At 42.1% G+C, this 26,273-nt stretch overlaps 1 protein-coding gene across 4 annotated transcripts in view; it reads left to right on the forward strand.

Annotated features, from left to right (window-relative positions):
- Egfl6 (EGF like domain multiple 6) overlaps positions 1-26,273 on the forward strand; it is a 67,274-nt gene that overhangs the window by 39,831 nt on the left and 1,170 nt on the right. For 2 of the 4 annotated variants that reach the window (XM_036174625.1, XM_036174623.1), the window contains 6 exons: positions 2,963-3,097; positions 5,518-5,640; positions 13,028-13,348; positions 16,182-16,262; positions 20,999-21,103; positions 24,753-25,018. In XM_036174625.1, coding sequence (XP_036030518.1) covers positions 2,963-3,097; positions 5,518-5,640; positions 13,028-13,348; positions 16,182-16,262; positions 20,999-21,103; positions 24,753-25,018 — 1,031 coding nt within the window. The remainder of the gene's footprint in view (positions 1-2,962; positions 3,098-5,517; positions 5,641-13,027; positions 13,349-16,181; positions 16,263-20,998; positions 21,104-24,752; positions 25,019-26,273) is intronic. The other 2 variants (XM_036174624.1, XM_036174626.1) reach the window with 2 other exon arrangements.

Genomic DNA, 26,273 nt, shown 5'->3' on the forward strand with positions numbered 1-26,273 from the left:
AAAATAAACCTGGCTTTATATTATACAAACTACTCAGCACATGATATGCAGCAGCAAGCAGATTTCTGTGAGTTCAAGGCCAGCCTAGTCTACATAGTGAATTCCAAGCCAGCCAGAAATACATAATGAGACCCTATCTCCCAAAAAATAAAAATATGATTTCATTGCTATTTCTGACTGGACAAATTGGACAGATTAAATCACTGTCAATTAAGAAGCATATAAACCATTCACTTATAGCTGTTAATTTAGTAAAATCTGTGACCTAACACTTTAACTTCCACGCTTCCTTGGCTAATTGCACATCTTAGTCTGTGGGTCTACAGAAGCTGAGCAGAGAGTTGGTTCAGTCAGTGATCCCAGGAAACACTGCTTGAGGACTTAGGAAGTGACCAATGCTTGACAAGAAGGAACTTAAAGGAAGAAGAGCTTATTTTGACTTATAAGTTGAAAGGACATGGAATATCATAGTGGAGAAGGCATGGCAACAGGAGTGTGGAGCCAGGCAGCTAGAAATGGAAGTGAGATTTGGCTGTCAGAATTCAAGGCCCGCCCCCAGTCACTCCCCTCCCCCACTAAGGCTCCTCCTTCTAAAAGTCCCACAATCTTTCCAAACCACCCACGACCAAGTATTCAAATGAATGAGGAAGACATTTCATATTCAAACCAAAACTCTGAAGAAAACTGTCTCTTGGATTTCCCTCTCAGGAAAGGTTTTGGTTTTAGTTGTTTTGTTCCGTTTTGGTTTTTTGTTTTGTTTTGTTTTTAATCTCTCCATCAAGCCCTGCTCTTCACTCTTGGGAGGCTGCCCCAGGGTGAAACTCCCTAGTCCTCCCACTCGGGCCCAGGAGCAAATCTAGTATGGAGCTTATGGCAGCTAAGGATATTTTGAGGGCTGAGTGTCAGAGCACCCTAGGTAGCTGAAGCACCATTTCATCCATTTTTGCATCTCGGTTACCTTTGTGAATTTGGATTATGTTTAATCACCTAATTGTATATATTCCTAACAATCATATTCCACCAAATACACACAACATTTAAGTTGAGTGAACACATAGTCTCAATAAGGGAGAGCCAATGAGACCAGGATTTTGACAAAGGTTCATCTTCTTTGATTTAAATAAGCAAATATAAATATGATGTAATACCTCTTCAATGTAATAGAAACCTTTTTTTCAATCAGAATGCTGCATGTTTATTTATTCTAAATGTATACAATTTGATGGATTTTGTGTATAAAGTAAACTCAGCCATACAGGCCAGGGTAGCACATTTTTAAAACATGCATGAATATTAAACTATTTGTTTTTGTTTTTAGTTGTTTGTTTTTGTCTGTTTTTCAAGACAGGGTTTCTCTGTGTAGGCCTGGCTGTCCTGGAATTCTGTCTGTAGGCCAGGCTGGCCTCAAACTCACAGAGATCCTCCTGCCTCTGCCTCCCAAGTATTGCCACCCCTCCATTCCCCACCCCTGGCTTCTGTCTTCCTCTTGAGAGTGATAAAAGATTTAATTAGGGTCACAGAGCTTAGTATCCTTTAGTACAAGAGTTACCTGATAAGACTGTCTTTGAATCTAAATTCAAATGTTTTGCCTACCTCCTTTATTGATTGGGTGCCATTTTAATTGAAAGGGAGAGCTAATGCTCAGGAAGATAATCACTGAACAATAACTTTGCCTAACTCAGTACTTACTTTAAGAATGTAGCAGAATAGCTCAGTTGATGAAGAACTTGCCTTGCATGCATGTGTCCCCATGTTGATTCCTAGCATATACTCCTGGGAGTGGGGGCAGGTGTGCAATGGAAACAATAAGCCAGCATCGACTTTCATACTTCAACCAAGACCCAACCTACTTTGTATCTGGAAGTTAGAGCAATGCCTGAGACTTATGGGATTGCTCAGCCGACCTGTCAGCCCTCTGTGTGACATCACTCACTTGGGAGAAAAGAAACATGCCTATAGTTGGTTAAAATTGCATTGTTAAACAGTTATACTCAACCCACAACTTTGGGCAGTAATGCATTTCTACACAACTGTATTTTTGTGATTTGAATCAATCTTACAGGAGCTTAGAATGAGTTGTTTAATGCTTTTGCAAAATGCAAATCTTAAATGCTTGTATATTTTGATTTGCTCAAATATGGCTGACTTCACTTTCAAAAACTGTATGCTATACAATATAATTAGTAGCCAGGCAGTGGTGGCACACACCTTTAATCTCAGCACTTGGGAGGCAGAAGCAGGTGGATCTCTGTGAGTTCAAGGCCAGCCTGGTCTACAAAATTACTTCCAGGACAGCCAGAGGTGTTACACAGAGAAACCCTGTCTCAAAAAAAAAAAAAAAAAACAAAAACAAAACAAAACAAAAAAAAACACCAATGTAATTAGTAACTAGAGAAAAAATATTCACTCGGAACACATGTAATGTAAAGCATAGGAACCACATGCCAGACACACAGTCCTAGAAGAGCTAGGGTCTAACAAATGAGCAGAGATGTAAGGAGTGGGGATGTAATTCAGTTCATAGAGTGCTTATGTAGCATACATGAAGCCCTGTGTTCCATCCCCAGCAATGCATAATAAATAAAGCATGGTGGCACACACATCTGTAATCCCAGCACTGGGAAGATGGAGGCAGGAGGATGAGGAGTTAAAGGTCACCCTTGGCTACATAGCCAGTCTGGAACAACCTAGGATACACATCTTGTGGGGTGAGTATAAATAGTGGCATTATAGCCAGGAAACACCTCCAAGAAAAGATAGGCATAGTGATATGAACCTGTAGAGCTGTGCATGTGCCTGGTAAAGATCTAGAATACTTCCTGAAGATGTGACATAGGCACCAGATAATCCGTTTTCTAGGAAGGAGACTACATGTGCTTGAGAATTGCATGCTGTGGTAAGGTAAGTACCTGTGCATGTGCATGTGTTGTAATCACTGACAGCTTCTACTCCTATTCCTTAGATATTGATGAATGTGCTTCTAAGAAAGCAGTCTGCCCTTACAATCGAAGATGTGTGAACACGTTTGGAAGCTACTACTGCAAATGTCACATCGGTTTTGAATTGAAATACGTCAGTCGTCGGTATGATTGTGTAGGTAAGATACAGTGGCTTTTTTTTTCCCTTGCCTCCAAGCCTGTAGGCTTTCTCTACAGGTATTTTTTATGTCCATTCAATCTACTGTACTGGCCAGCTGAACAACACAAAAAACCTTGATATTAAGTTTCTAGCATGTGGGTAACTCCAGCAAGATTAATTATGAAGCTAGGTCAATAGTGACTTAAACAAACAAATAGAACTATTATGGAGGCAAATACCTTGAGATGATGCCTGTGAGTTTTTTAAGTTTTCATTTAGTTTATACATTTAGTTATATCTCCAATTACACATCTAAGAATGGGAGCAATAAAGAGATATTTATATTTGCTACAAGATTAAGAAGATCTCAGTGGTTTGTTCCTAACATTTTCCATTGGAATGGCTTAGGAAAAATGTATGAAAGTGATTGGAGAGATTGCTCAGCAGTTACAAGTACTTGGTCTATAATCATAAGGACCTGAGTTTGGGTCCCAGCACCCATGTAACAAGCCAACTCTTTCAGAAAACTCCTGAACCACAGCTCTAGGGAACAGGGACATGAGGATCACTGGGGTCTGCTGGTTTCTGGCCTACCTGAGAAAACAGGAGCCCTGAAAAAAGACTCTGCCTCAAAGAAAAACAGATAATCATAGAGGAGTACACACAGTGCTCTCTTCCGGCCTCTACTGTAGACACAAGCACACATATGCGCACGCGCACACACACACACACACACACACACACACACATCACTTTTTTAAAAGGAAAATTATATGAAAGGGCACATGTTCTTTCCTATTTCTTATTTTAGCCCTTTCATAGTTCAAGTGCCAAATAAAATCACTCCCTGCTAAAACTGTTATTAGTCAGCTGTTAGTCTCATCTGTATGAAGTAAAACATTTTTATCTCTTAGTGAAGGGAACCTAAGCCTCAAAGAGCTTCTGAAATCAGATATGTTTACCCATTGCCTGTAGCAAGCCTTTTTTGGCCACTAGCTCCCAAATAACAACATGGAAACTTATTAATTATGAAAGCTTGACCTTTAGCTTAGGCTTGTCTCAACTAGCTCTTAGAACTTAAATTAACCCATTTGTATTTTTCTACTTTCTGCCATGTGGCATTACCTCTCTTCCACCTTGTACCTCCTGTTTCCTCTCCATGTCTGACTGGAGACTCTACCTTTCTTCTTCCCAGAGCTCTCTCTGCCTGGAAGTCCCACCTATAACTCCTGCCTAGCTATTGGCCATTCAGCTCTTATTACACCAATCACAGCAATACATCTTCACACAATGTACAAATATCCCATAACAATTGCCTACAGTGAAGAGGAATTGGGTGACAAAGGTATGCACATGACACAGAAAGCTAACCATTGGGAGAAAATGTGACTCTTTCAGTCCTGTGCTTAGGGACATGTATCATCATGTTGGGACAGCACCATTTTGCTGGTTTTTGAACCATCTTGGGATGCCTCCATGGTTATTCCCTCAAATTTTCTTCAATACAAATCAGGCACATAAAATTCATATTTGTCATGAGCTTGGACCCCACCCTGTCAAGTTGACCCAGCCAGCTGTGCAGTCCAATGACAGTGGTACAGTGTTCCCCAGTTCCCTGACACTGCAAGGACTCCCCCGCCCCCCCACACACACCAAGTTAGGAATCCACATAGCTTCACAAGGAAGCAAATCTCTGATGTGCTAAAAGGTGCTTAAGATTAGCATCCGAGCTCCTTTTGTGACTAAGTTCAACACAATGCACTGTTCTGTATGCTTACATCTACAAAAGCATAGACAGGACATGGGGTGGAGAGCAGAGCACTTGAAGCTCTCACCTGGGTGGAATCTGGCCAGTTTTCCACCTCTAAAGCCAGCAGACAAGCTCAAACCAGCCTGACCCTTTTCCCTGGCAGGTTCTGAACAAATGCCCATGCCCATGAATTCAGATGATGTCAGAGGTTCCTGGCTGATCCTGTCTTTTCTTTATGAAGAGTTTCAAGGCTGTTCAAAATTAGAATTCGTTTTTTCTGGTATTGTTACTTATTTTCAGATTACATGGATAAAAAGCAAACCAATCCAAATTTAGCATTTATTTTCTGATACTGTCACTTAGTTCAGATTACTTAGATGAAAATGTTAACGAGAAACTCCAAACATCTTAGTAGATTTCAATAGCATTAATAATAAGCGGGCCACGAAGTTGCTCTGGGGAGGTGAGTTGCAGGCACCCTTCCTACATACCAGCCAGGAGCCAGGTAAAGCCAGGGATCTGGGCCAAAGGGCTTCTGGTTTTGAACACCTCTCTACTCTCCGGCAGCAGGCAGCACTTTGTTTGCTGAGGCATGAGTGCTTGGCCTTGAAGTTATTCAAGTGAGAAGGCCACCCTTTCAGCAAGCCCTTTTATCATCAAGTTGTCCACTGGAATGTTCCCCTTTTCAGATATAAATGAGTGCGCTCTGAACACCCATACATGCAGCCTCCATGCCAATTGCCTCAATACTCAAGGATCCTTCATGTGCAAATGCAAGCAAGGATATAGGGGCAATGGACTTCAGTGTTCTGGTAAGTAGAATTTGGTCATGACAGTTTTACTATCTACCTCCCCCAAAGCATTCTTTCCAGTTCTTTTTCCAGATGTCTCTCTCCCTGTCTCTCTGTCTCTGTCTCTGTCTCTCTCTGTCTCTGTCTCTGTCTCTCTCTGTCTCTCTGTCTCTCTGTCTCTCTGTCTCTGTCTGTCTGTCTGTCTCTCTCTCTCTCTCTCTCTCTCTCTCTCTGTGTGTGTGTGTGTGTGTGTGTGTGTATCAGCCTTGTGTCTCTTCCTAGCTGGGCTGTATTCCTGGTACTCACAAAAGTTATAGGCACAAAGCTGAAAAGATCGAGGGCTAGAATGTTGCTCTGTTAGTAGAATGCCTAACATGTACAAAACCTGGCCCCCAGGACTGAATAAACTAAGCATGATAATCCCAGCACTTAAAAGGGGTGGAGGCAGGAGGCTCAAACATTCAAGGTCATCCTCCAATACTTAGTGATGCTGGGTCTAGCCTGGGACACATGAGACCCTGACTTAAAAACAAACAAAACCTAGGAGGAAAACACACACACACACACACACACACACACAAGGGCAATACATCTTATTTTTCTTATCACAACACACTTTCATCTGGACTTTTTTCAGAACAGCAACCAAGACAAACTAGGATGTAGTAGATACCATTTCTTCTTGTCATCCTAAAGCCTGCATTCGTGTGTGTGTGTGTGTGTGTGTGTGTGTGTGTGTGTCAATCAATGAACTCTTTAATGACAGTGAGTTTAAACTGTAAGTGGCTAAACCAGACACCTAACTAGAAAATGTCACAGCTGTTAACCTGGAATAACAGGAAAAGTGATTTCCTGTGAGTACTATGTATAAGAAGATGTTTTATAAGATTTCTTACTTAGGGAGGGACCCAAACTGACTGAAGCTCCACCATCTTGTGGTACTAGTGTATTAATCCAAGCCCTTAGGATATTTCACACCCTGGAAAGTAGCATGGGCGGTTAGATACCATCTCTGGTTCCTTCAGCTTGGAAGTGGCAGACTTCAAGGGCTAAAATAATGATGATGATGGCAGTGGTAATAATGTTGGGGGCTGGTGTGTGGGGCGGGGGGTGGTGAACACTAGGAACCCCAAGGAGTACCTGGAATAGCTGCCAGAGCAAGCTATCTATGTTCACAGTGCAGGCCATCCTGTAGTAAACAGAGTCCTACAGCGTTTAAAGACATCAGTCAGCATAGTAACTCATGCCTGTACTCCCGACATTTAAGAGGTGGAGGCAGGAGGATAAGGACTTCAAGGTCATCCTTGGCTACATATTTATTGACTTTGGCCTTGGCTGCATGAGATCAAGAAGAACAGTAGTAATAGTAATAAAACAATAATAATAATAGTAACACCTAGGTTTATTCTTCTTGTAATCCTGGCTCATTGTGTGACTAGACTTGTTTTTGTTTTGTTTTTGTTGTGTTTTTGGTTGGTTGGTTTTGATTTTTATTATTAGTAGTATTTTATTATTTGTGTGTGTGTGTGTGTGTGTGTACATGGTGTTTGTGGTAGCATGCATGTGCAGGTCAGAGGAAACTTTCTGGAGTCAGTTCTTTCCATCCACCTTTTTGTGAACTCTGGAGATCAAACCAGGCTTGTGCATCAAGTGTGTCTAATGAGCTAAGCCATCTCACTGGTCCTGTTTGTTTGCTTGTTTTTGTTTTTGTTTTTGTTTTTGTTTTGAAACAAGAGCTTGCTATGCAGTCTTGGCTGCCTGATACTCACTATGTAGTCCAGGCTAGCCTTGAACTATTATCCTGCCTTGGCTTCCTGAGTCCTGGGATTCCAGGCACTGCTAGACTTTTTTACTGCCCTGTCTCAAGAATTTCCTATGGCCTTTGGCACAAGTCTTGTAAGTATGACTGTAAATCATATGCTGACCTGCCTCACATCCCATGGCCCCACCCAGCCAAGTCTCCTGATGACACACAGAATATCTTCTAGGTTGTGCAAAACTAAACACTCTGTACCATGACAGATACTCAACAGCACACACATAAAAGGTTCATGGTATCCAAGTGGGCTGAGGCTGTATCTAGAAATCAGGTTCCATGAAGACCTGCCAAAAGAACTGAGCAGCCTTTATATTGAATAAAAATAATGATGAGAAGCATAAATTGTGCCTGGAAATTTTTTAAGAAATGTGAAACCAAAGTGACCCCTCCAAAGGAGACTGAGACCAATGGGTAGAAACTCTAGTCTCTTGCAAAGCTGACTAGATAGTTTCTAAGAGTGGAGCAGGAACCTCACTGAGTAGTAATGACACAGGCATGCATCAGTGTCCAGAGGGCATCTGAGATACCCAGGTCCTTGTGTCCCAGAACAAAGTATTAAACACCAGGCTGGTATGGAAATGGCTTAGTGGGTCAAATACTTTCCTCTCATTATAAAGACTTGCACACAGATCCCCAACATCCACGAAAATATTGGGATGGCATGGTGGCCTGCCTCTAATTCCAGTGCTTGGGAAGTGGAGACAGAAGATCCCCAGAGCAAGCTGGTTAGCCAGACATGCTGAATTAGTGAGCTCTAGGTTCAGGTGAGAGACTCTCCCTCAATATATAAAACAGACAGGAATTGGAAACCTGATATTGATCTCTAGCCTCTATGTGTATCCATACCTGTACCCAACATAACATAAAACATGTATATACACATTCACAGACACCTCATGCACATGCTTATGAAAAAAAAATTGGAACCCAAATAGGGCTCATGGTAGTTCTTGTGGTGGGTGCTTATATTAGGCCAGTTCAGAGTACCTAGGAGTTCCCCAACTCTGAGAAGGCAAAATAGAGCATGCCATGCATATTCCTAGATCCTAGATTCAGGGCAGTATATTCTTCATGCCTTGGGACCTTAGGGTATTGTCTGCAAACCTTCGCAGACCTAGCAGGTACAGCTAGAGATGGGAAATGTCTCTAGGAAACACCCTCAGCCATTTGAGGGCTTGGAGTGTTTAAGTAAATTCCCTTCCTTCCACTTCATAGTGTGAGGCAATCATGAACAGTAATGCTGCACAGTCTCCCAGATTTCTCCAGTCAGACTGAGTTCATTGCCTATAGTGATAACCTGCCCATTGTGACACCATTTTTATTTCCTCTCACCTCCTTTGACTCACTGTCCTCCTTCCCTATTCTGCCTTCTGGAATCCTGCCCCAAATCAACCACCTACACCCAAACTCTTCTTTGGGGATTTTCTAAAGGTAACTCAGACTAAGACTGATACATCTCTGAGAAGCTTGTCTTGGGGTTGAAATGAGATGACATATGTAGAAAGTTTCATTCAGTTGGCCACATAATAGATGCTCAGTAAAGTTTACTGTGCTTAGCATTGTTACGAGTATCATCTCAACCCCACCATGGAGGACCAGCTGCTGTACTGTGAAATTCTATAACAATAGAATGCCTGCAAAAGTGTTGTGCAAAAAAATAGAAGCCCCAAGAAAATACGTGTTTCTTTAAAAGGGCAATTTACCTCTATGTGGCTATCTCCTAATGTCCATGGCTAAAAATTGAGGAATTAGAAATAACTGCTGAAAGGGGCCATGGATGGAGCTCAGTTGGCTTGCCTAGCATGCATAAGGCTCTGTGTCCCATCCCCAGCACCACGTAAATGGAGTATGGTAGCACACACCTGTGATCCCAGCACTGGGGAAATAGAGGCATAATTAAAAGGTTGGGTTATCCTTGGCTACATGGTGGGTTTAAGACCACCCCAGACTACATGAGGTCCTATCTGAAAAAGAGAGAGACAGAGAGAGAGAGAGACAGAGAGACAGAGAGAGCTTAATGGGGGGGGACACAATTGTGTGGAGTTGTTTGCAGCCCGTTTTCTATACTGCAGCCCAGTGCATTAAAATTATAAATCTCACATTAACACAAACATTTCTTGTGCCAAAGAAACTTCTGTTTTTTAGAATCTAGGTGCACAGCTTTTGGAATACAACTACCTTAGCTGGACTCCTAAGTCCTTGGCTTTGAACCTGTGGACTGAGAACAAGTATTTGCCTTCCAGTATCTCAGTTTCCACATGTGCAAAAATAGGTATTGCAACATCTATTCCTTAATATTGTTTAATATTAAATGAAATAATCCTTACAGAATAAACAAATATTCACGTACAGTGCTAACCACCAGCCCAAAATATAATACTCAAAAATGTTTGATTATTTCTCATGTGTTTTTTCAGTGTTTTGTTTGTTTGTTTGATTGTTTCATTTTGTATTTTTGAGACAGTATCTCTCATATCCCCAGTTGGCCTTGAGTTTCCTGTGTAGCTGAGGATCATATTGAACTCTGAACCTCCTGCTTCTACCTACTGGTTGTTTGGATTACAGGCATGTGCCATTGCATCCAATTCATTTAGTGCTGGGGATCGAACCCAAGGCTTTGTGCATCCTAGGCAAGCATGCTCCCAAATGAGCTACATTCCCAGACCTGGTTTTAAAGATTGGTATTTTTCATTTTTAAATTTCTATTTATTGCTTGTATGTGTGTGATATGTGGTGTGGGGTGCACATGCCCTGGTTCGAGTGTGGCAGTCAGAGAACAACTTTGTGGAGTCAGTTCTCTTCATTTCCATGTTTGTGGGTTCTGGGGATCAAAGTCAGGTCACCAAGTTTATAAGGCAAGAGCCTTTACCCATGGAGCCACCTTGCTGGCCCTAATATGTTTCTTTTTTTTTTTATCACGAATGGGCTGAAAAGATAAGTCAATGGATAAAGTGCTTGGTATACAAGCATAAGGACCTGAGTTCAGATCTCCAGAACTCTCGTTAAAGCTGGAAATAGCAGCACCCATCTGTACTACGGTGACATAGGAAATTGGGAACAGGAGACTCTCCAGAAACCTTCGGGCCAGCTAGCCTTGCATAGACAGTGGCAAACAGCAGGAGGCCCTGTCTCAAACAAGGTGGAAGGTGAGGACCAGCACCTGAGGTTCCACTATGACCTCCACATATGTCATGGTGTGCTTAGGTTAATACTCACACATGTGAACACACACACACATGTCACTGGGGGGGGGGGGGTCAGAAGTAAAATTTTAAAAAACAGGAATCACTTATTTATTTAATGTTAGTTTGATTTCCTCATAGAACAGGGACATGTGTCTTTGAATCACAGATCTCAAGGAATTTGGCTCAGTCTAGAGAAAAGCATGAATAAGCCCATCACAGAAATGTTAGAAAACAGAAGATATTCTTGTGCTTGGCTCTCAAGTCCTAACTCTGCTGCTAGTTAGCCAAGTGCCCATGGGCAAGTCACTAACTGACCCATCTACAAAACAAGAGTACCAGCATAATCAGCCCTTTTCCACATCTTGAGTTCTTTTACAGCAGCATTTCCCCATTACCCAAATCTAGCTCTGGTCTTCCCTTGGCTCCTTTGGTCCTTACAATCTCCACTGAAAGTACTCAGGTAAGACACACAGAGGGTACTGTAGAAGACAGCTGGAGTTTATCTCAGAATAACATGAGGCACTATCAGGGATAAGAATGGGCAATGACCAAAAGGGTAGTCAGGAGGAAAATGTTCTCGCAGGGTCAGAGTGGAAAATGTGCAAAAGGACCAATTGGGTTGGCCAGCATGTGAAGGTAATGTATGTACTTTTGGGTTCTGAGCCTAGCCTTTAATGGCAGAGCCATCTCTCCAGTATGTTTTTTTTTAAGTCTCTGGGACAGTGTGGAAATGCCATAATGAAAACCATTATTAGCTAGGTGATGGTGGTGGCATGTGCCTTTAATTCCAGCACTTGGGAGGCAGAGGCAGGCAGATGTCTGTGAGTGTGAGGCTAGCCTGGTCTTCAGAGCTAGTTCCAGGGCAGGCTCCAAAGTTACATAGAGAAACCCTGTCTCAGGAAAAAAGAGAGAGAGAGAGAGAGAAAGGAAAGAAAAAAGAAAAAATGAAAACCCATTATTTGTATGCTCATCTAAAAATGAGTAACAAGGTCTCTGGAATAGACTGCTTTTCTGAGGGGTATTTTCCTCTCCAGTTGATTGGAAGGCCGATTTTGAATTAACTCTTATGAGAAGAGAAAAGAGTGAATCTTTGTTCTTTATCAGAAAGCCTCCTGGTGGGTGAGAATCTTGGAATCTTTCTGGCAATTTAGAAAGTCGTGGCTCCACCCAGAATCAGTCAGACCCCATTCTGCAGCCAAAAATCATATAGCAGAGTAGATAAAAATAATTAACGAGGAGCTGGAGATATGGCTCAGCAGATAAGAGTGCTGACTGCTCTTCCCGAGGTCCTGAGTTTCATTCCCAGCAACCACTTGGTGGGTCACAACCACCTATAATAAGATATGGTGCCTTCTTCTGGTGTACAGGCAAACATGCAGGTAGAACAATTTATATAATAAATAAATCTTTTTTAAAAAGAATTAATAAAGAAACAAATAAATTAAAGAAAGGAAAATATAAAAGACAAACATAAAAAAATTAAAAAGCCATGCTTTACCATAGGAAAATGTAGCCTTCTGTTGATGGACCTCCTTTCATATGGTATTTTAATTCTCAACAAAGGAGGCAATTTTAGTACTCTCTCTCTCTTCACATGATATTTCAAATTTTAAAGGCAGGCAATACTGATACCCTTCTTTTATCTATCACTGTTTTTCACTTGCAAACTTAATATATTGCCAGGGACACCGGAAGTTTAAACGGAAGTGGCCCAGAAATGATGACTATCAAGCCTGATAATTTTTAAATTTATTTTCCTTATTCTTTGACAGTTTCATACATTTATCTAGTGGGTTTTAGTCATTTTGACACCGCTCCCCCATTAGCCTCTCATCCCGCTCCTGCTGAACCCCTTTATCTGAAGTCTCCCTCCTAGTTTCATGTCTTTGGTATTGCTTTGTTTTTTCTTAGGGGAAGGGTGGTGGCCTACTGAGTTTAATTAGAGTTGCTTGCATGAGCATCGAATGGAGGCAGTTATTGAAGCATGGGCAGTTTACCAGTATCTACACCATTGAAAAAAAAATAACCACCCCACTCCCTCAACCCCCCCCCCCGCCACTAACCATCAACTGCCAACAGTTCCTCAGAGAAGATGGGGGCCTCATAAGTGCCTCCTCCATCCATAATGGAGTGTTAATAGGCTCCATCTTGTGAGTTCATGAGGGCAATAGCCATGTCATGTCCAGAGAACAATGTTTTACAACACAACTGCTCATCCTCTGGTGCTTGTATTTTTCCATCCCCTCTTCTATGATGTTCGCTGAGACTTGGGGTGTTATAGGGGTCTTATTATAGCTTATTCTGGAAGCATTGACTTCATGCCCTTTGAAACTTTCAAAATGGTCAATTGTTCAATAATGATCTCAACCAAATAAGAAGTCTCCTGTCTTACTTTTCGGTTTAGTTATCCCTGAAAATTCTGTGAAGGAAGTACTCAGAGCACCTGGGACCATCAAAGATCGAATCAAGAAGTTACTGGCTCACAAGCACAATATGAAGAAAAAGGTGAAACTTAAAAATGGCACCCCAAGACCCACCAGTACACAGACCCCTAAGGTTAACTTGCCTTCCAGCTCTGAAGAGAGCGTTTCCAGGGCCAGGAACTCTGACAGAGAACAAAAAAGGAATGAAGAGAGAAAGAGAGAGGGGCTGGAGGAAGAGAAAAGAGACAAAGTCCTAAAGAACGAGGTAGAACAAGAGCGAAGGCTTCGAGGAGATGTGTTTTGTAAGTATTTGTTAGTCTTGCATTTTACAAAAACAAACATGGCTCCTCATGACAAGTCAACAAACAAGAGCAGACAAATCCTGCCTTAAGAAAGATGGCTTAGCTCCCTTTATACCTTAACTCCCTTTCTGTATATCGAGTCTGAAACATACAAACTTTTTTTTCAAAAACCATTTTAATCCAATCACTTTATTGAATCACAAATAAAAACAACACCCAGCAACTTTGAGGAGGCCACTCAAGCATTAGTGCAGTCCCGAACTCTATACACCTCAGTGAGCTTCTGTACACTTACAATAGCCATTCTGAAGCTGTGGCACGTCACTTGGGGTTTCACTACTGACTACGTTTTTATGCACCTATCCTCCACAAAAAAAGAAAAAAACATAACAGAGTTCAAACTTGGGGAAAATAGCTTTATTTCCTCTTTCATGACTCATGTGTCCTTTTGCCTGTATTCTGTCCTTTCTCATCATCTACTATTACCCTTTCTTGGTCTTATTTCTAAACGCTATACTATCCCCATATTCATACCTGTTGACATATATACATCAGGGGCTAGGATCAGCATGCAAAGGAGAACACGTGGCGAAATGTTTTTCAACGAACCAAAAGGAACATAGTTTGGTTGTCAAGTCCTCGGAAGCAAGGGCCTATGTAAAGTCTAGAGGATAGTTTCCACATGTGCTAAATGGGATCTACTGCTCTGGGAAATTGGAGGGTAAGTCCTGTCCTGTCTCCTTACCTGGGTGCTTCCTGTTTAGTCCCTCCATTGCCAATACCCAGCAAACATAGTTGTATGGCTGCCAGCCTTTCCATGCAGGACACCAAATTACCAAATCAGAGACCTTCATCACCAGGTCTCCCAAGAACTCCCTTTTTAATTCTTTTTTTAAAAGGTTTTATTTTTTTTTTTCTTTGAGACGGGGTCTCTATGTAGTCTTGGCTGGCCTGGAATTCACTATGTAGACTAGGATGGCCTTGAACTCAGATATCTGCTTACCTCTGTTTCTAAGTACTGGGATTAAACAAGTGTGCCACCATATCCAGCATTTGAAAAGTTTTTATGATGCCCATGGTGGTGATACACAACTTTTTTTTTTTGTTGTTGTTTTTTTGTTTTTCGAGACAGGGCTTCTTTGTATAGCTTTGTGCCTTTCCTGGAACTCACTTTGTAGACCAGGCTGGCCTCAAACTCACAGAGATCCACCTGCAGCTAAATCCCCAACCCCCGGTGGTGCACAACTTTAATCCCAGCATTTAGGAGGCAGAGGTAAGGTGGATCTCTTTGAGTTCAAGGCCAGCCTGGTCTACAGAGTGAGTTCCAGGACAGCCAGGGCTACATGCACGCGCGCGCGCACACACACACACACACACACACACACACACACAAACAAACAACAACAAAAAACAACTTTGTCTCAAAAAAGGGATTTTTATGAGCCCATATGAATTATACAAATGAAATTTCATACATGTCCTTTTTTTGTAACCTGTTGTACATTCGAATTCCTTCTAAGGGGAGATATAAACAAGCCCTCTCTATCCCTCCTTATAAGGCCCCAACAATAGCACAAAGGATGATTGTGCCAGAGTCTAACTTGGGTATCCAATGAGTCCATTGGCTACTTACTAAGCATGAGTGATGGGCTGCTTAGAGGAATGGGAATGACTCCAAAGCAGCCACACCACCTTTCGGTCTCCCCTCTAAATGGATGACAACTCCCCCCACCTCCCCACCATAGTTACCCATCCACAACCTGCATTCTCTAGCACTTCCCATGACCACAGGACATGCAGTTAGGGCAGAATTATATACAAGTGCCTGGAAGGTGTAGGAGGGAGCAGTCAGAAACTCAGGTGATGGTCCAATGACCCACCCCACCTCCTCCTTCTCTGGGGAAACATTAACAGTCACCAGAAGTTTAATTAAGGGATTATTTAAAGTAACAAGAGTAACTTGCTTACCTTGTAAGTCCTTCTCACCTCACTTTTTTATTTATTGAAGGTACTTTTCAAAGGCTCACTCTATGAGAAGAGAATATCACAGCTGTATGTTTAGGATTTAAAAGACCAAAATAGCTAGGCCTGGTTATATACACCTTTGATCCCAGCATGTAGGAGGCAGAGGTAGGCATATCTCTCTGCATTTAAGATAACTATGGTCTGCATAGCAAGTTACAGGCCAGAAAAGGCTACATAGTGAAACTTTGTGTCCAAAAAAAAGTTTAAGCCAAAATACAAAACACACAACAGAGCTTAAGTTCTCTGCATGAATCAGGTGGCCCATATATCCCTGTTCACTATATCCCTGTTTGCAAAGGTTGGTCTACAGAGCCCACCATAGGTCTCAGCCCCCCTGCCCAAGACAGTTTGTGTGTTAATCCTGAATCCCCACACTGAGACCCTGCTTCCTCCTTTCTGGGTGCTTTGTTTTATCTTGTATTCTTGGCTATATGACTGGTGAGCATATGTACACAAATACCACATGGAATTAACCAAGGACTCAGTAGACACAGGCTCATCTAGGTCAGAAACAGCATACCAGTCACGTAATCTCCCTTACTAATGAAAATGTCAAGAAAAATGGGTTTCCAAAACCTGGTGAGAAGGCGTGTGTCCAGAGTGTGGATGTTGAGCTCACTGGAGGGAACTTCTAGCAAACACTATCCCAGGTGAGGAAACTGAGTGGGAAGTAGTAGGGAGATGGTGATATAACATGTTTTACCACTAGTCTCCATAACAAAACCTTCTAGGTTCCAACCCTAAATTCATTCCTTTGGTGCGTGTGGGGGTTTAGGTTATTTCTTAACTGATCAAAGTTCTTTATCAGCTCCTAAGGTAAATGAAGCAGAGGATTTTGATCTGGTCTTCGTCCAAAGAAAAGAACTAAATTCCAAACTGGAACACAAAGGTAATGATTTTTAAAAAAATAAGAAAAAAAAAAAAAAACACAGCTCTCATCTCAAAGAGAATAAAAGGGGCCATGACCTGGGAATACAGATTTCAGGTACCTCAAACATCATGTTCCAATGTAGTAGCAGTTTCCTAGACTTTTATGGTAAAGAACAAAGAAAGTCACAAACCAAATCATTTTCAAATGCATTGATGAGAACACCAAGTTGATATGTTCCAGCCAAGTGAGGAAAATTCTGCTGTAGGCGCCAGATGCTCTCTGATGACATTTTTAGCTTTGGGGTTGGTGGAAGCTGGCGGTCTGTTAAGTTAACACATCTCAGAAGGATTCACCCGATAGTTACAAGAATGTCAGGTCACACATGGAGGTAGGCAATGAATGACTATTAAAGGGGCTAAAAATAGCTTAAAATAATTTGACTAGATCTGCTGCATTCCAACCTCTCTGCAGTCAGTGAAGTAGCTAGCCTTTATAGAATGTTCTGTGTAGGCTTGGCTCCTTTCTGGGAACTTTTGTTCACAGTAACTAACTCATACTTTCTTTCTAATTATTTTATAATTTAAAACAGTAGCAGATTCGTGGAAAGGAGCTGACATGAGATCACCCTTCAGGACGACCTTTGTTAGATGAGGCCTGGAGTGGGAGAGAGACCTTTCAACTCAGGAGAGAAATAGCATCATGGCTGTAGGAAGCCATAACAGAGCCTTGAAGGAAGAAAGAGAGCCTCCCCATAAAGCTAGAGAACAAAGGGGATTTCTGACTCTTATGGGTTCAGGGGGTTAGGAAGTCAAGCTTCATACCATGTGACGTAGCTCGGGCTGGCCTACATGCCTAGCATGAAGACAGGCACTAGATGGTACTAGAAACTTACCTTGTAGCTACAAGGCAGAGGGACTTTCTTATCAGCCCCTGGGAGAGGGAGAAAAGCAACTAGGGAGTCTGTGCTTGCTCACTCTCTCCTGATCATCTCTCATTTCCTAAGACTACTACTTCAGTCATAAGCAACTGAGAGAAAAGTCACTACACTGTGGGGTTCAGGACCAATGTGTGTTGTCTTTCCTGGGGAGACACAAGTAAACAAATATTTATTCACTCTAGATGAGGCACTAGTAACAGACCAAAGTAACCATTCTACCCAAGTCTAAGCTGGTGAAATATGAGCTTATCAGGCTTACTTAAAGAAGTATGAGTGAACGAAAAATAGTTGTATCACTGAGAGGTCCCACTTCATTATAGGTGATGATTTACTCACAAAAGCTGCATCATGGAGTCTTGCCTTTTTTTTCAGGTCCTGTCTGCCCTAATACCTCCCAAGACTGTGTGCAGCTAGGGGGAGAGGGTAAAGAGGGAGTAGATGGCTGGAATCCTAGGTGAAAGTCCTGTGAGCCTCTCCCACTACTAGAGACTGTTAATGACTCTGTTACCACTACTATACACCTGCCCATCACTGTATTGTTCTGTTTATTTTATTATGTTGCCATGACTACAAGGCTGAGTACTCTGTAGGTTAGCTTGGCATCTTTTCCTCCATGATAAAAGATGGTTATATCATGCCAGGAGCAAATCTCTTTACCCCTAACCACCAGTGTTTAAATAGTAGGTCATTTTAAAATGTTTTATTATTATATATTAATTATACATAATGAGTTTTATTATATTTTACACACGCTTATAATGTATTTTGCTCATATTCATCCCTATTACCTCTTTTGTGCCCCTTCCACTCTCACTGACTCTATTCCTCTTCCCAACTGTTCCCATTCTACCAGTTAGAGCTAGATCATGGGTCTGCCCCTTTAAGCAGCTGATCACATTAAGATGCCAGTCACACACTGTAAGAGGCCAGATCTCACATCCATACACCCCTGCAGCTCTCCCTCTGGGTCAGAGTTAGGATGCCATGCTGTGTTGTGACCTAACAGCCAATGAAGCATTGTCTTACCCAGAACCTGACTCTTCCTTGATCTTTACCACATAGGCTATGTTGAATTAAACTTCATGTATAAAACTTCCCAACAGTTAAAAAACGTATATAAAAGCCAAACTAGCCCCTTTGTTCTTGGGCGCTCTCTCTCTCTCTCTCTCTCTCTCTCTCTCTCTCTCTCTCTCTCCCCTCACCTCTCTCGTTTTTTTGAGACAGAGTTTCTCTGTGTAACAAGCCCTGGCTGCCCTGAAGCTCACTCTACAGACCAGGCTGGCCTCAAACTCAACAGAGATCCACCTGCCTCTGCCTCCCAAGTGCTGGGACTAAAGACTTGTACCACCACTGCCCTGGCTAGGCTATCTCTCTTAATGAAGCTCCTCTCCAGGTTCTAAAAAAGAGTTTCTTTCCAATTAAGATCCCCATCATGCTGCCTCTGATATGATATACTGTCCCCTTTAATGCATCCCACCTCAAAGCCAAACCTGACCTGTGCAAAGTGAGCAGTCATAGATCTCAGCCTGGATCTCAGGCTCAGTTCCAGCATCCAGTATCTGTGGAGCCTGGATAGGTCACTAAGGAATAAATCACTTAGAATTTATTGAGGGTCCAGTGACAGATATCTCTGATTTCTATCAAATTAAATGACATGACCTTTGTGGGGGGAAAATGGCAAATTGAGATGAGTCAAGAAAAAGCAACTTATGGACCAGCAAGATGGCTCCAAAGGCAAAAGCACCTGCCACCAAACCTGATGACCTGATATTGATCCCCAGGACCCACTGGGGGAAGAAGGACAGAGCTGACTTCCACAGATTGTCCTCTGATCTAAAATGTAATTTTAATAATTTTTAAGAAAAGGCTGGCCTGACATGATCGTATACCCCTTTAATGGCAGCATTCTGGAGGCAGTGACAAGTGGGCTTATGTAAGTAGGGAAACCATTCTGATCTATGTAGTGAGTTTCAGCCAGTTGGGGCCACACAGAGAAACGCTGGAGAGAAAGGGGGCTGCCTTAATTTTAAATCAGAAGCATCTTGGTCTTTGTCCCCTTTCACAGTGTTTTATCACTGTTATCTTACATCATGAGTCAGCACACCATTCTGTGGAAAGGGCCAGAGAGCAAATGTGTGTGGCTTTGTGAGCCATATGGTCTCGGTAGCTCATAGGGCCTCTTGTCCTTGGAGCTTGAAGGAACAAGATACTATAAGACTTTACAAAATTGACAGTAGGCTAACTTGCTGCTTTGCAGGCCTCTGCTATACAATAAAAGTAACCAGAGACACTGGCTCAAAACCAGTGTCTCGACTTTAATCCCAGCACTCAGGAGGCAGAGCCAGGCAGATCTCTGTGAGTTTGAGGCCAGCCTGGTCTACGGGGCGAGATCCAGGACAGGCACCAAAACTACACAGAGAAACCCTGTCTTGGAAAAAACAAACAAACAAACAAAAACCAGTGTCTAGCACTAGCTGACTCCACTCTTATTCCTCTGGTACATCTGAACTACATAGCCATTCTGCCATAACAGGAAACAACACTAAAAAAATACATTTTAGAAACTGCCAATGGGTCAGCTTATTTGATCCAATAGGCCCCTGGCAAATTTCTAACAGGAATCTTGAAATCTTGAAATGCCCATTGAATTTGAATTAATGGATGTGACTGGGTGACAACATGAGGCCAATGCCGTTGAAATAATGATTTATTATGTACACTCACAAGAGAAGAAGGTACACTGAGCAACAGTAAGAGCTAGTGGAAAACTAGGCCAAGGTCGTCTTTAAGGTTTATGTAGAAGGAAAGTCAAGGGTGAGGGGGCAAGGGAGAGCATTTAAGTTTGGATAATTTGAATAATTTCAGAGGCCTAAGGGCAGTGTTTCTCAACCTGTGATTCACAACCCTTTTGGGGGTCAAATGACCCTTACAGGGGTCACCTAAGACCATCGGAAAACACAGATGTTTATGTTATGATTCATAACAGTATTAAAATTACAGTTATGAAGTAGCAATGAAAATAATTGTATGGTTGGGAAGTCATCACAACTTAAGAGCTGTATTAAAGGGTCACACGCAGCATTAGGGAGGTTGAGAAGCACTGCCTTAGAGGCACAGGGACTATCTATAACTATCTGGTTTTGAGATGATGTAGGCCACAGGAAACACTAGTTGGATGCATATGTTGGTCAGTCTGCTCTCAATGTTACAAAATACCTGAGCCTTGTAGGAAGGGGTGTGAGGTAGATGTCTTATGACTGCGCACTCCACAGACCTTTGTTTCTGTGCTTTGGCTCTGGCCTGAACGTTATGAACAACCAGTTATATTTCCTGCTTTGCTTCCTAATGATGGTCTTTGTGCTCTTAACCATGAAGCCATCTTTTTGGTTCCTTCAGTTTTATTTTCTAAGATTACAACAGGTTATGTTGAGAATAGCTGTACAGATTGTACAGATGTAACTCAAAATCGGTTATCTGGAGAGACGGCTCAGTGGTTAAGAGCACTTGCTTCTGTTCTCACCCACCACCTGATGGCTCACAACCATCTGTAACATAATATACATATAATTAGCCATATAATGCCCTCTTCTTACCTCTATGGGCTCCAGGCACCCACATGGTGTACATGCAGACAATACACTCATACACATAAAATGTAGAAGTCTAAAAATAGTGAATCTCGTGTAAACTACCCCTATAAGCATGTCAATTGCTATGATCTATGTGCACCTAAACCCATGACATCACCTCCCAGAGCTCCAAATTAACTACTTTTGTGATGTTCTTAATGGTTCTGAATGTGCTTTTTTTTTTAAAGCAGACTTAAACATCTCAGTTGACTGCAGCTTTGATCATGGGGTCTGTGACTGGAAACAGGACAGAGAAGATGATTTTGATTGGAATCCTGCTGATCGAGACAATGGTATTTAAATTTCTCTCCTACATGTTCTAGGAGAAGTAGAGATGGCTGTTGTTACCTGAGGGTTGTTCCTGTTACTGCTTAGCTTGTGGTTGTTTATCATCTTTGGGAACCTTTGGCCTTCTGAGGTGGCCTCGGATGGATGAGTAACTGGTGTAGCACTTATTTCCTCTTCATCCCTCTCGTATGACCCAGGAAATGTGTCCCAGCGTCCCTCTTTTATATTTACCCTCTTCCTTCTAAGAGTGGGAGAGGGAGATGGAAAAGGAGGAAGGTGGGGGTGGGGTAGGGTGGGGTATCTCTGAGAGCTCCCTTTTCCCCAGTTTACCAGCCATAGTCCTCTGTAGTTTTCATTTTGTGTTTTGATAGGAAATAAATCTTTAAAGGTAACAGGACCTCTGTCTACACTGGAATTAAAGTACAGTCACCTCTCAAAGGATCAAAACCACAATGAGTGTCAAGTTAATGAGCTAAACTCCAAGACTCAGCTTTCCTTTCTGTTAGCTAAGGAATTCTTTCTGACCACCTGGCCTTGGATTGGTCTCAACATTAGCACTGAGCCATGAACTTCCTGCCTTTTGTCGTGTCTGCTTCAGCACTATTGACGGGCCCTGCCTTCCCCTTGGATAAAGTATTTGGCTTGTAGACACAATTTGGAGCGTATATGGAATCCTGCTCTCCTAAAAGCTGGCCATAAAACTGGAACAACTGTCATACAGCTCTGGAGTCCAGTTCCTCACCAGTATAATTGTATTTCTTTGGGGATGTACAGGCTCAGCCTTGGGTTAAAAGATCCTTTCTTAGGGCAAATTCCTTCCTGAGATATTTCCTTGCAAGCCTGTACCTGCAGTTAGAAAGCTTCCATATCCTCTACCAAGAATTCCTGTTAGGACTTGCAATTGGGGTAGAAGGAATATATCCCACACAGCAGTTGTTCTAGTGGGCCTTTCACCAAAGATTTAAGGGCAATGGACAACTTCAACACTGTCTTGATAACTAACACAAGTTTCTCCTTTCTTCCATCATGAAATGTAGATATTGGTGCTACCTGAGCTATATAGCACATGGGGAGTCCCAGATTGACAGCTCACCTAGTCAGCATTGTCATACACTGACTTTTCCATCAATGAGAAGTCTTCTATTTGCAAATACCCAATTTGCAAATGACCCCCCAGGTTCTCGGCATCTGAGGCACTCACATCATATCTTCTCCCTTCCTACATGTTTATCAGGTCTCAAAATGGTCTTGTCTTCCCCTATAGAGCTAAATATAGATGAGAAACATGGAATGAATTGATAGTATTGGAGGGATAAACATTCAAGGAAAGCTGAAAGGCTTTAGCTGGGATTGAAAAGGTCCCAGAAGAGAGAGAACAGCTGAAAGAGTGACTGCATAAAGTATGAGATGCCTTCATTTGAGATAAATACACTTCTTAGTATGTCTAAAACATATTGTTTATTTGAAATTCAAGTGCCACTGGGCATCCTGGAGTTTAGCTTGATGAATGCTCAGGCTCAGCTCACTTTCTCCTTTGTATCCAGTCCTGGACTCCAGCCCAGGGAATGGTGCTGCCTCCATTCTGAGTGGATTTTCCCATCTCAATTTAAAGCTAGACAATCCCACATAGACATTCCAGAGGCTAATCTACTCTAGACAGTCTCTCACAGGCATACCCAGAGGCTTGTCTTCTAGGGGATTCTAGATCCTGTCAAACTTGACAATCAATATTAGCCTTCACAGCTGTGATGGCTACAGACTCTGGTGAAGCTGTTGTAGAAATAATGTACCATCCCAGTGAGAAATCCCTCCTCACATATAGAAATTAATAAAGGAAAAGGCTCTTAGCACATGTCTGGCTCTGGCTAATGCCCAAAGAGAAGCTGGCCTTGAATAGAGTAGTTTGCTAATTTATATACACCTTAGGCTAGCATTCCACATATGTTGTCATCCTTAAATCTCTTTCAGGTCCCAGCCTCAGGTTACACTGTAAACAATTAAACAGAGACAGAGAGACAGGAGACTGCAAGTCTGGCCACTTAGGCAGATGGAAGATTTACACCGCAAAGATATTGTATATTGCCAGAAGTATTTTAGGTATACCAGTGTTGTTCTTTTCCAAATTGTTGTTACCGAGGGTCATCTTGCCCACCTAGCAGAATTATGCTTTTGCTGGGTAAGAGGACCCACCAGTGTCTGGATCCAGTGAAGACTAAGGCAGCATCAGTCAGGGTCCTACAAGTATCTCCAGGAGTTGTACCAGGAGAATATTACACGCCATTCCCAATGTCTTCCTCCCAGCTTCTTTGGGAATTCTTTATTGTCTACTTCTTCAGACCATTCTGTGTCAGAGTTATTTTAGCCAAGTCTGGGGAAATGGCTCAGGGATTAAAAGCAATGGTGTCCTTCCAAAGGACCTGAGTTCCATTCACAGCACTTACATGACAGCTCACAACCATCTGTAACTCCAGTTCCATGTAATCCAATACCCTCTTCTGGCCGCTAAGGTTACCAGGCATGTACATGTACAAATACAGATGTAGACAAACACCCATACACATAATAATAATTTTTGAAGAGTTTCTTAAATTCACCAAAGCCACAATGAAAATAATAGAGATAGGCAGAAAGTCCACTTCTCCATGTTACAAGGTACTTAGAAGGTTTGCAAGTGTAGAAGAAAATATATTCTAGTCATCCTACATCAGAACTTAAGAATGATATGCTACCACGTGGTGGTTGAGCCTCAAGAAGCCATTAGGACAATATAGGTCAAGTACATTTTGATGAGACATTTGCTCTGGATCCACCTAAATAGCTGGCCATCATACCTGTGATGGTTAATATTGATAGCTTGACAGACTCTAACATCACCTAAGAGATAAGCATACCTGTGAGAGACTGTCTAGAGTAGATTAGCCTCTGGAACGTTTACATGGCATTATCTAGCTTTAAGTTGAGATGGGAGGGTTGGGGATTTAGCTCAGTGGTAGAGTGCTTGCCTAGCAAGTTCAAGGCCCTGGGTTCAATCCCCAGCCAAAAAAAAAAAAAGTTGAGATGGGAAAATCTACTCATAATGGAGGCAGCACCATTCCCTGGGCTGGGATTCAGGACAGGATACAAAGGAGAAAGTGAGCTGAGCCTGAGCATTCATCATTGTCTACTTCCTGACCGTGGATCCAATGTGACTGGCTGCTTCAAACTCCTGCTGCCATGACTTCCTCCACCACCGTGGGCAAAAATGAATCCCTCCTTAAGTTCCTTTAGTAGAGTGTTTTGTATCAGCAACAACACAGGTCACTAATACAATACCTGTCCTCGATTCAGTGGAAAATGCATTCTAAGATTCAAATAATCAAGATGGAAATGTTCTGGAATTCATGAGCTGCAAATTACCTTCAGTGCTAAGTGACCATTCCATTATATTCCTATTTGCTTATGAATGTGGAAAATTCCTTAGCTTTCTGAACCTTCAAGCTCTTCTCTGTATAGGAAAAGATTTCAACTCTCTAATCCATAGTCTCAGTTTTGCAGAACTAGTCTATTCTAATGTAAAGGTCTTCAGCATTTCCTATAGGAGACTGTTGTTCACTTTTCTAGCTCGTTTATGCATCATAGTCAGACCCTTCCTCACAGCCTTTTGTTCTCTTAAAGCTGTTGGTTATTATATGGCAGTCCCGGCACTAGCAGGGCACAAGAAGGATATTGGCCGATTGAAACTTCTCCTCCCCAACTTGACACCCCAAAGCAACTTCTGTTTGCTCTTTGATTACCGACTGGCTGGAGACAAAGTAGGAAAACTTCGAGTGTTCGTGAAAAATAGCAACAATGCCCTGGCATGGGAAGAGACTAAAAATGAGGATGAGAGATGGAAGACAGGGAAAATCCAGCTATACCAAGGGATTGATACTACCAAAAGTGTAAGTGGGAAAGGAATTCCATATTTCCATTTTTGTTTTTCCATGATTTAATGAACTATTTACTGGTGTCCATAGGTGTCAGGAGTACAAAGATAGGCAAGAGTTACCTAGCCAGTGTGACTAATGAGGGTACTCGTCCAATTCTTTAGAAATGACCTATTGGTGTGTCTGGCCCCTCTTACTAAGTTCCATGCAAACCTGTCTATACATTCTTTAATATGCTAAAAACAAACAAGCAGGAAAAAGTTTCTTGTTCATTCTATGGAACTTAGCTCAATAAGTGGTAGCCAGAGTATGATTATTTAAAGGTTATTTTAACTGAACTGAAGGGGTGGCTGTTGGGAGAATTTCCACTGGGGGGGTGATCTTTTAGTAGGTCTCATAGAACTGATAAAAACTGTTATATTTTCAGTTCTGGGGATTGAACTCAGGTCCATATGCTTACAAGGCAAGCACTTTCTTACTGAGCTCTCTGAGCTCTCGATATGCAGCAGTCGGCCCTTATGATTGTCAGCACGTCTAACCTTAGTCATCCACTCTCCAGCATTTCCAGAGGCTACACTGATATCATATAACCCAAGGCCCCCACCATAGATCACATTCTGAGCATCAACCATCTGGCTTGGCTAAAGGTAACAGGTAAACAAAAACACTCTTAACCAAGTAGTTTCAAGTCCTTAGAGGCTGACTCTCAGGAAGCACTCAAGGACAAAATTGTCTTTAAGATGTTCAGGTTTTGGACAACTCAGAGCTGCTAAGTTAATCTTTTACTGTAGAAGTAGGTTTAATAAAAGGAAAGGAAACCGCTTTAAGAGGAAGCTGGTTAATGAATTTGATAAAGAACAAATACGATAAAAATGATCAAGAGCTTACCGAGTTTGGAGGACCTTGACAAGAGATGTTTTCTTGAGAGAGAAAGGTCAAAAATCACACAATAGAAGAACAAAGGGGCCTGGGGTGTAGCTCAGTTGGTAGAGTGAGTGCCTAGCATGTGCAAAACCCTGTGTTCAGTCCCCAGCACTGTACAAACCAGACCTGGCGGGCCATGCCAGTAATTCCAGTACTCAGAGATGGACACAGGAGGAGCAGCAGCTCAAGGTCATCCTTGGCTACATAATGAACATCTGTTCTCTCTCTCTCTCACACACACACACACACACACACACACACACACACACACACACACACACACACACACACACACACTCCTGTCCTGTAACTCTAAGCAGGGAACTATATATATAAAGATATATAT

This window comes from Onychomys torridus, chromosome X, assembly GCF_903995425.1.
Source record: "Onychomys torridus chromosome X, mOncTor1.1, whole genome shotgun sequence".
Lineage (NCBI taxonomy): Eukaryota > Metazoa > Chordata > Mammalia > Rodentia > Cricetidae > Onychomys > Onychomys torridus.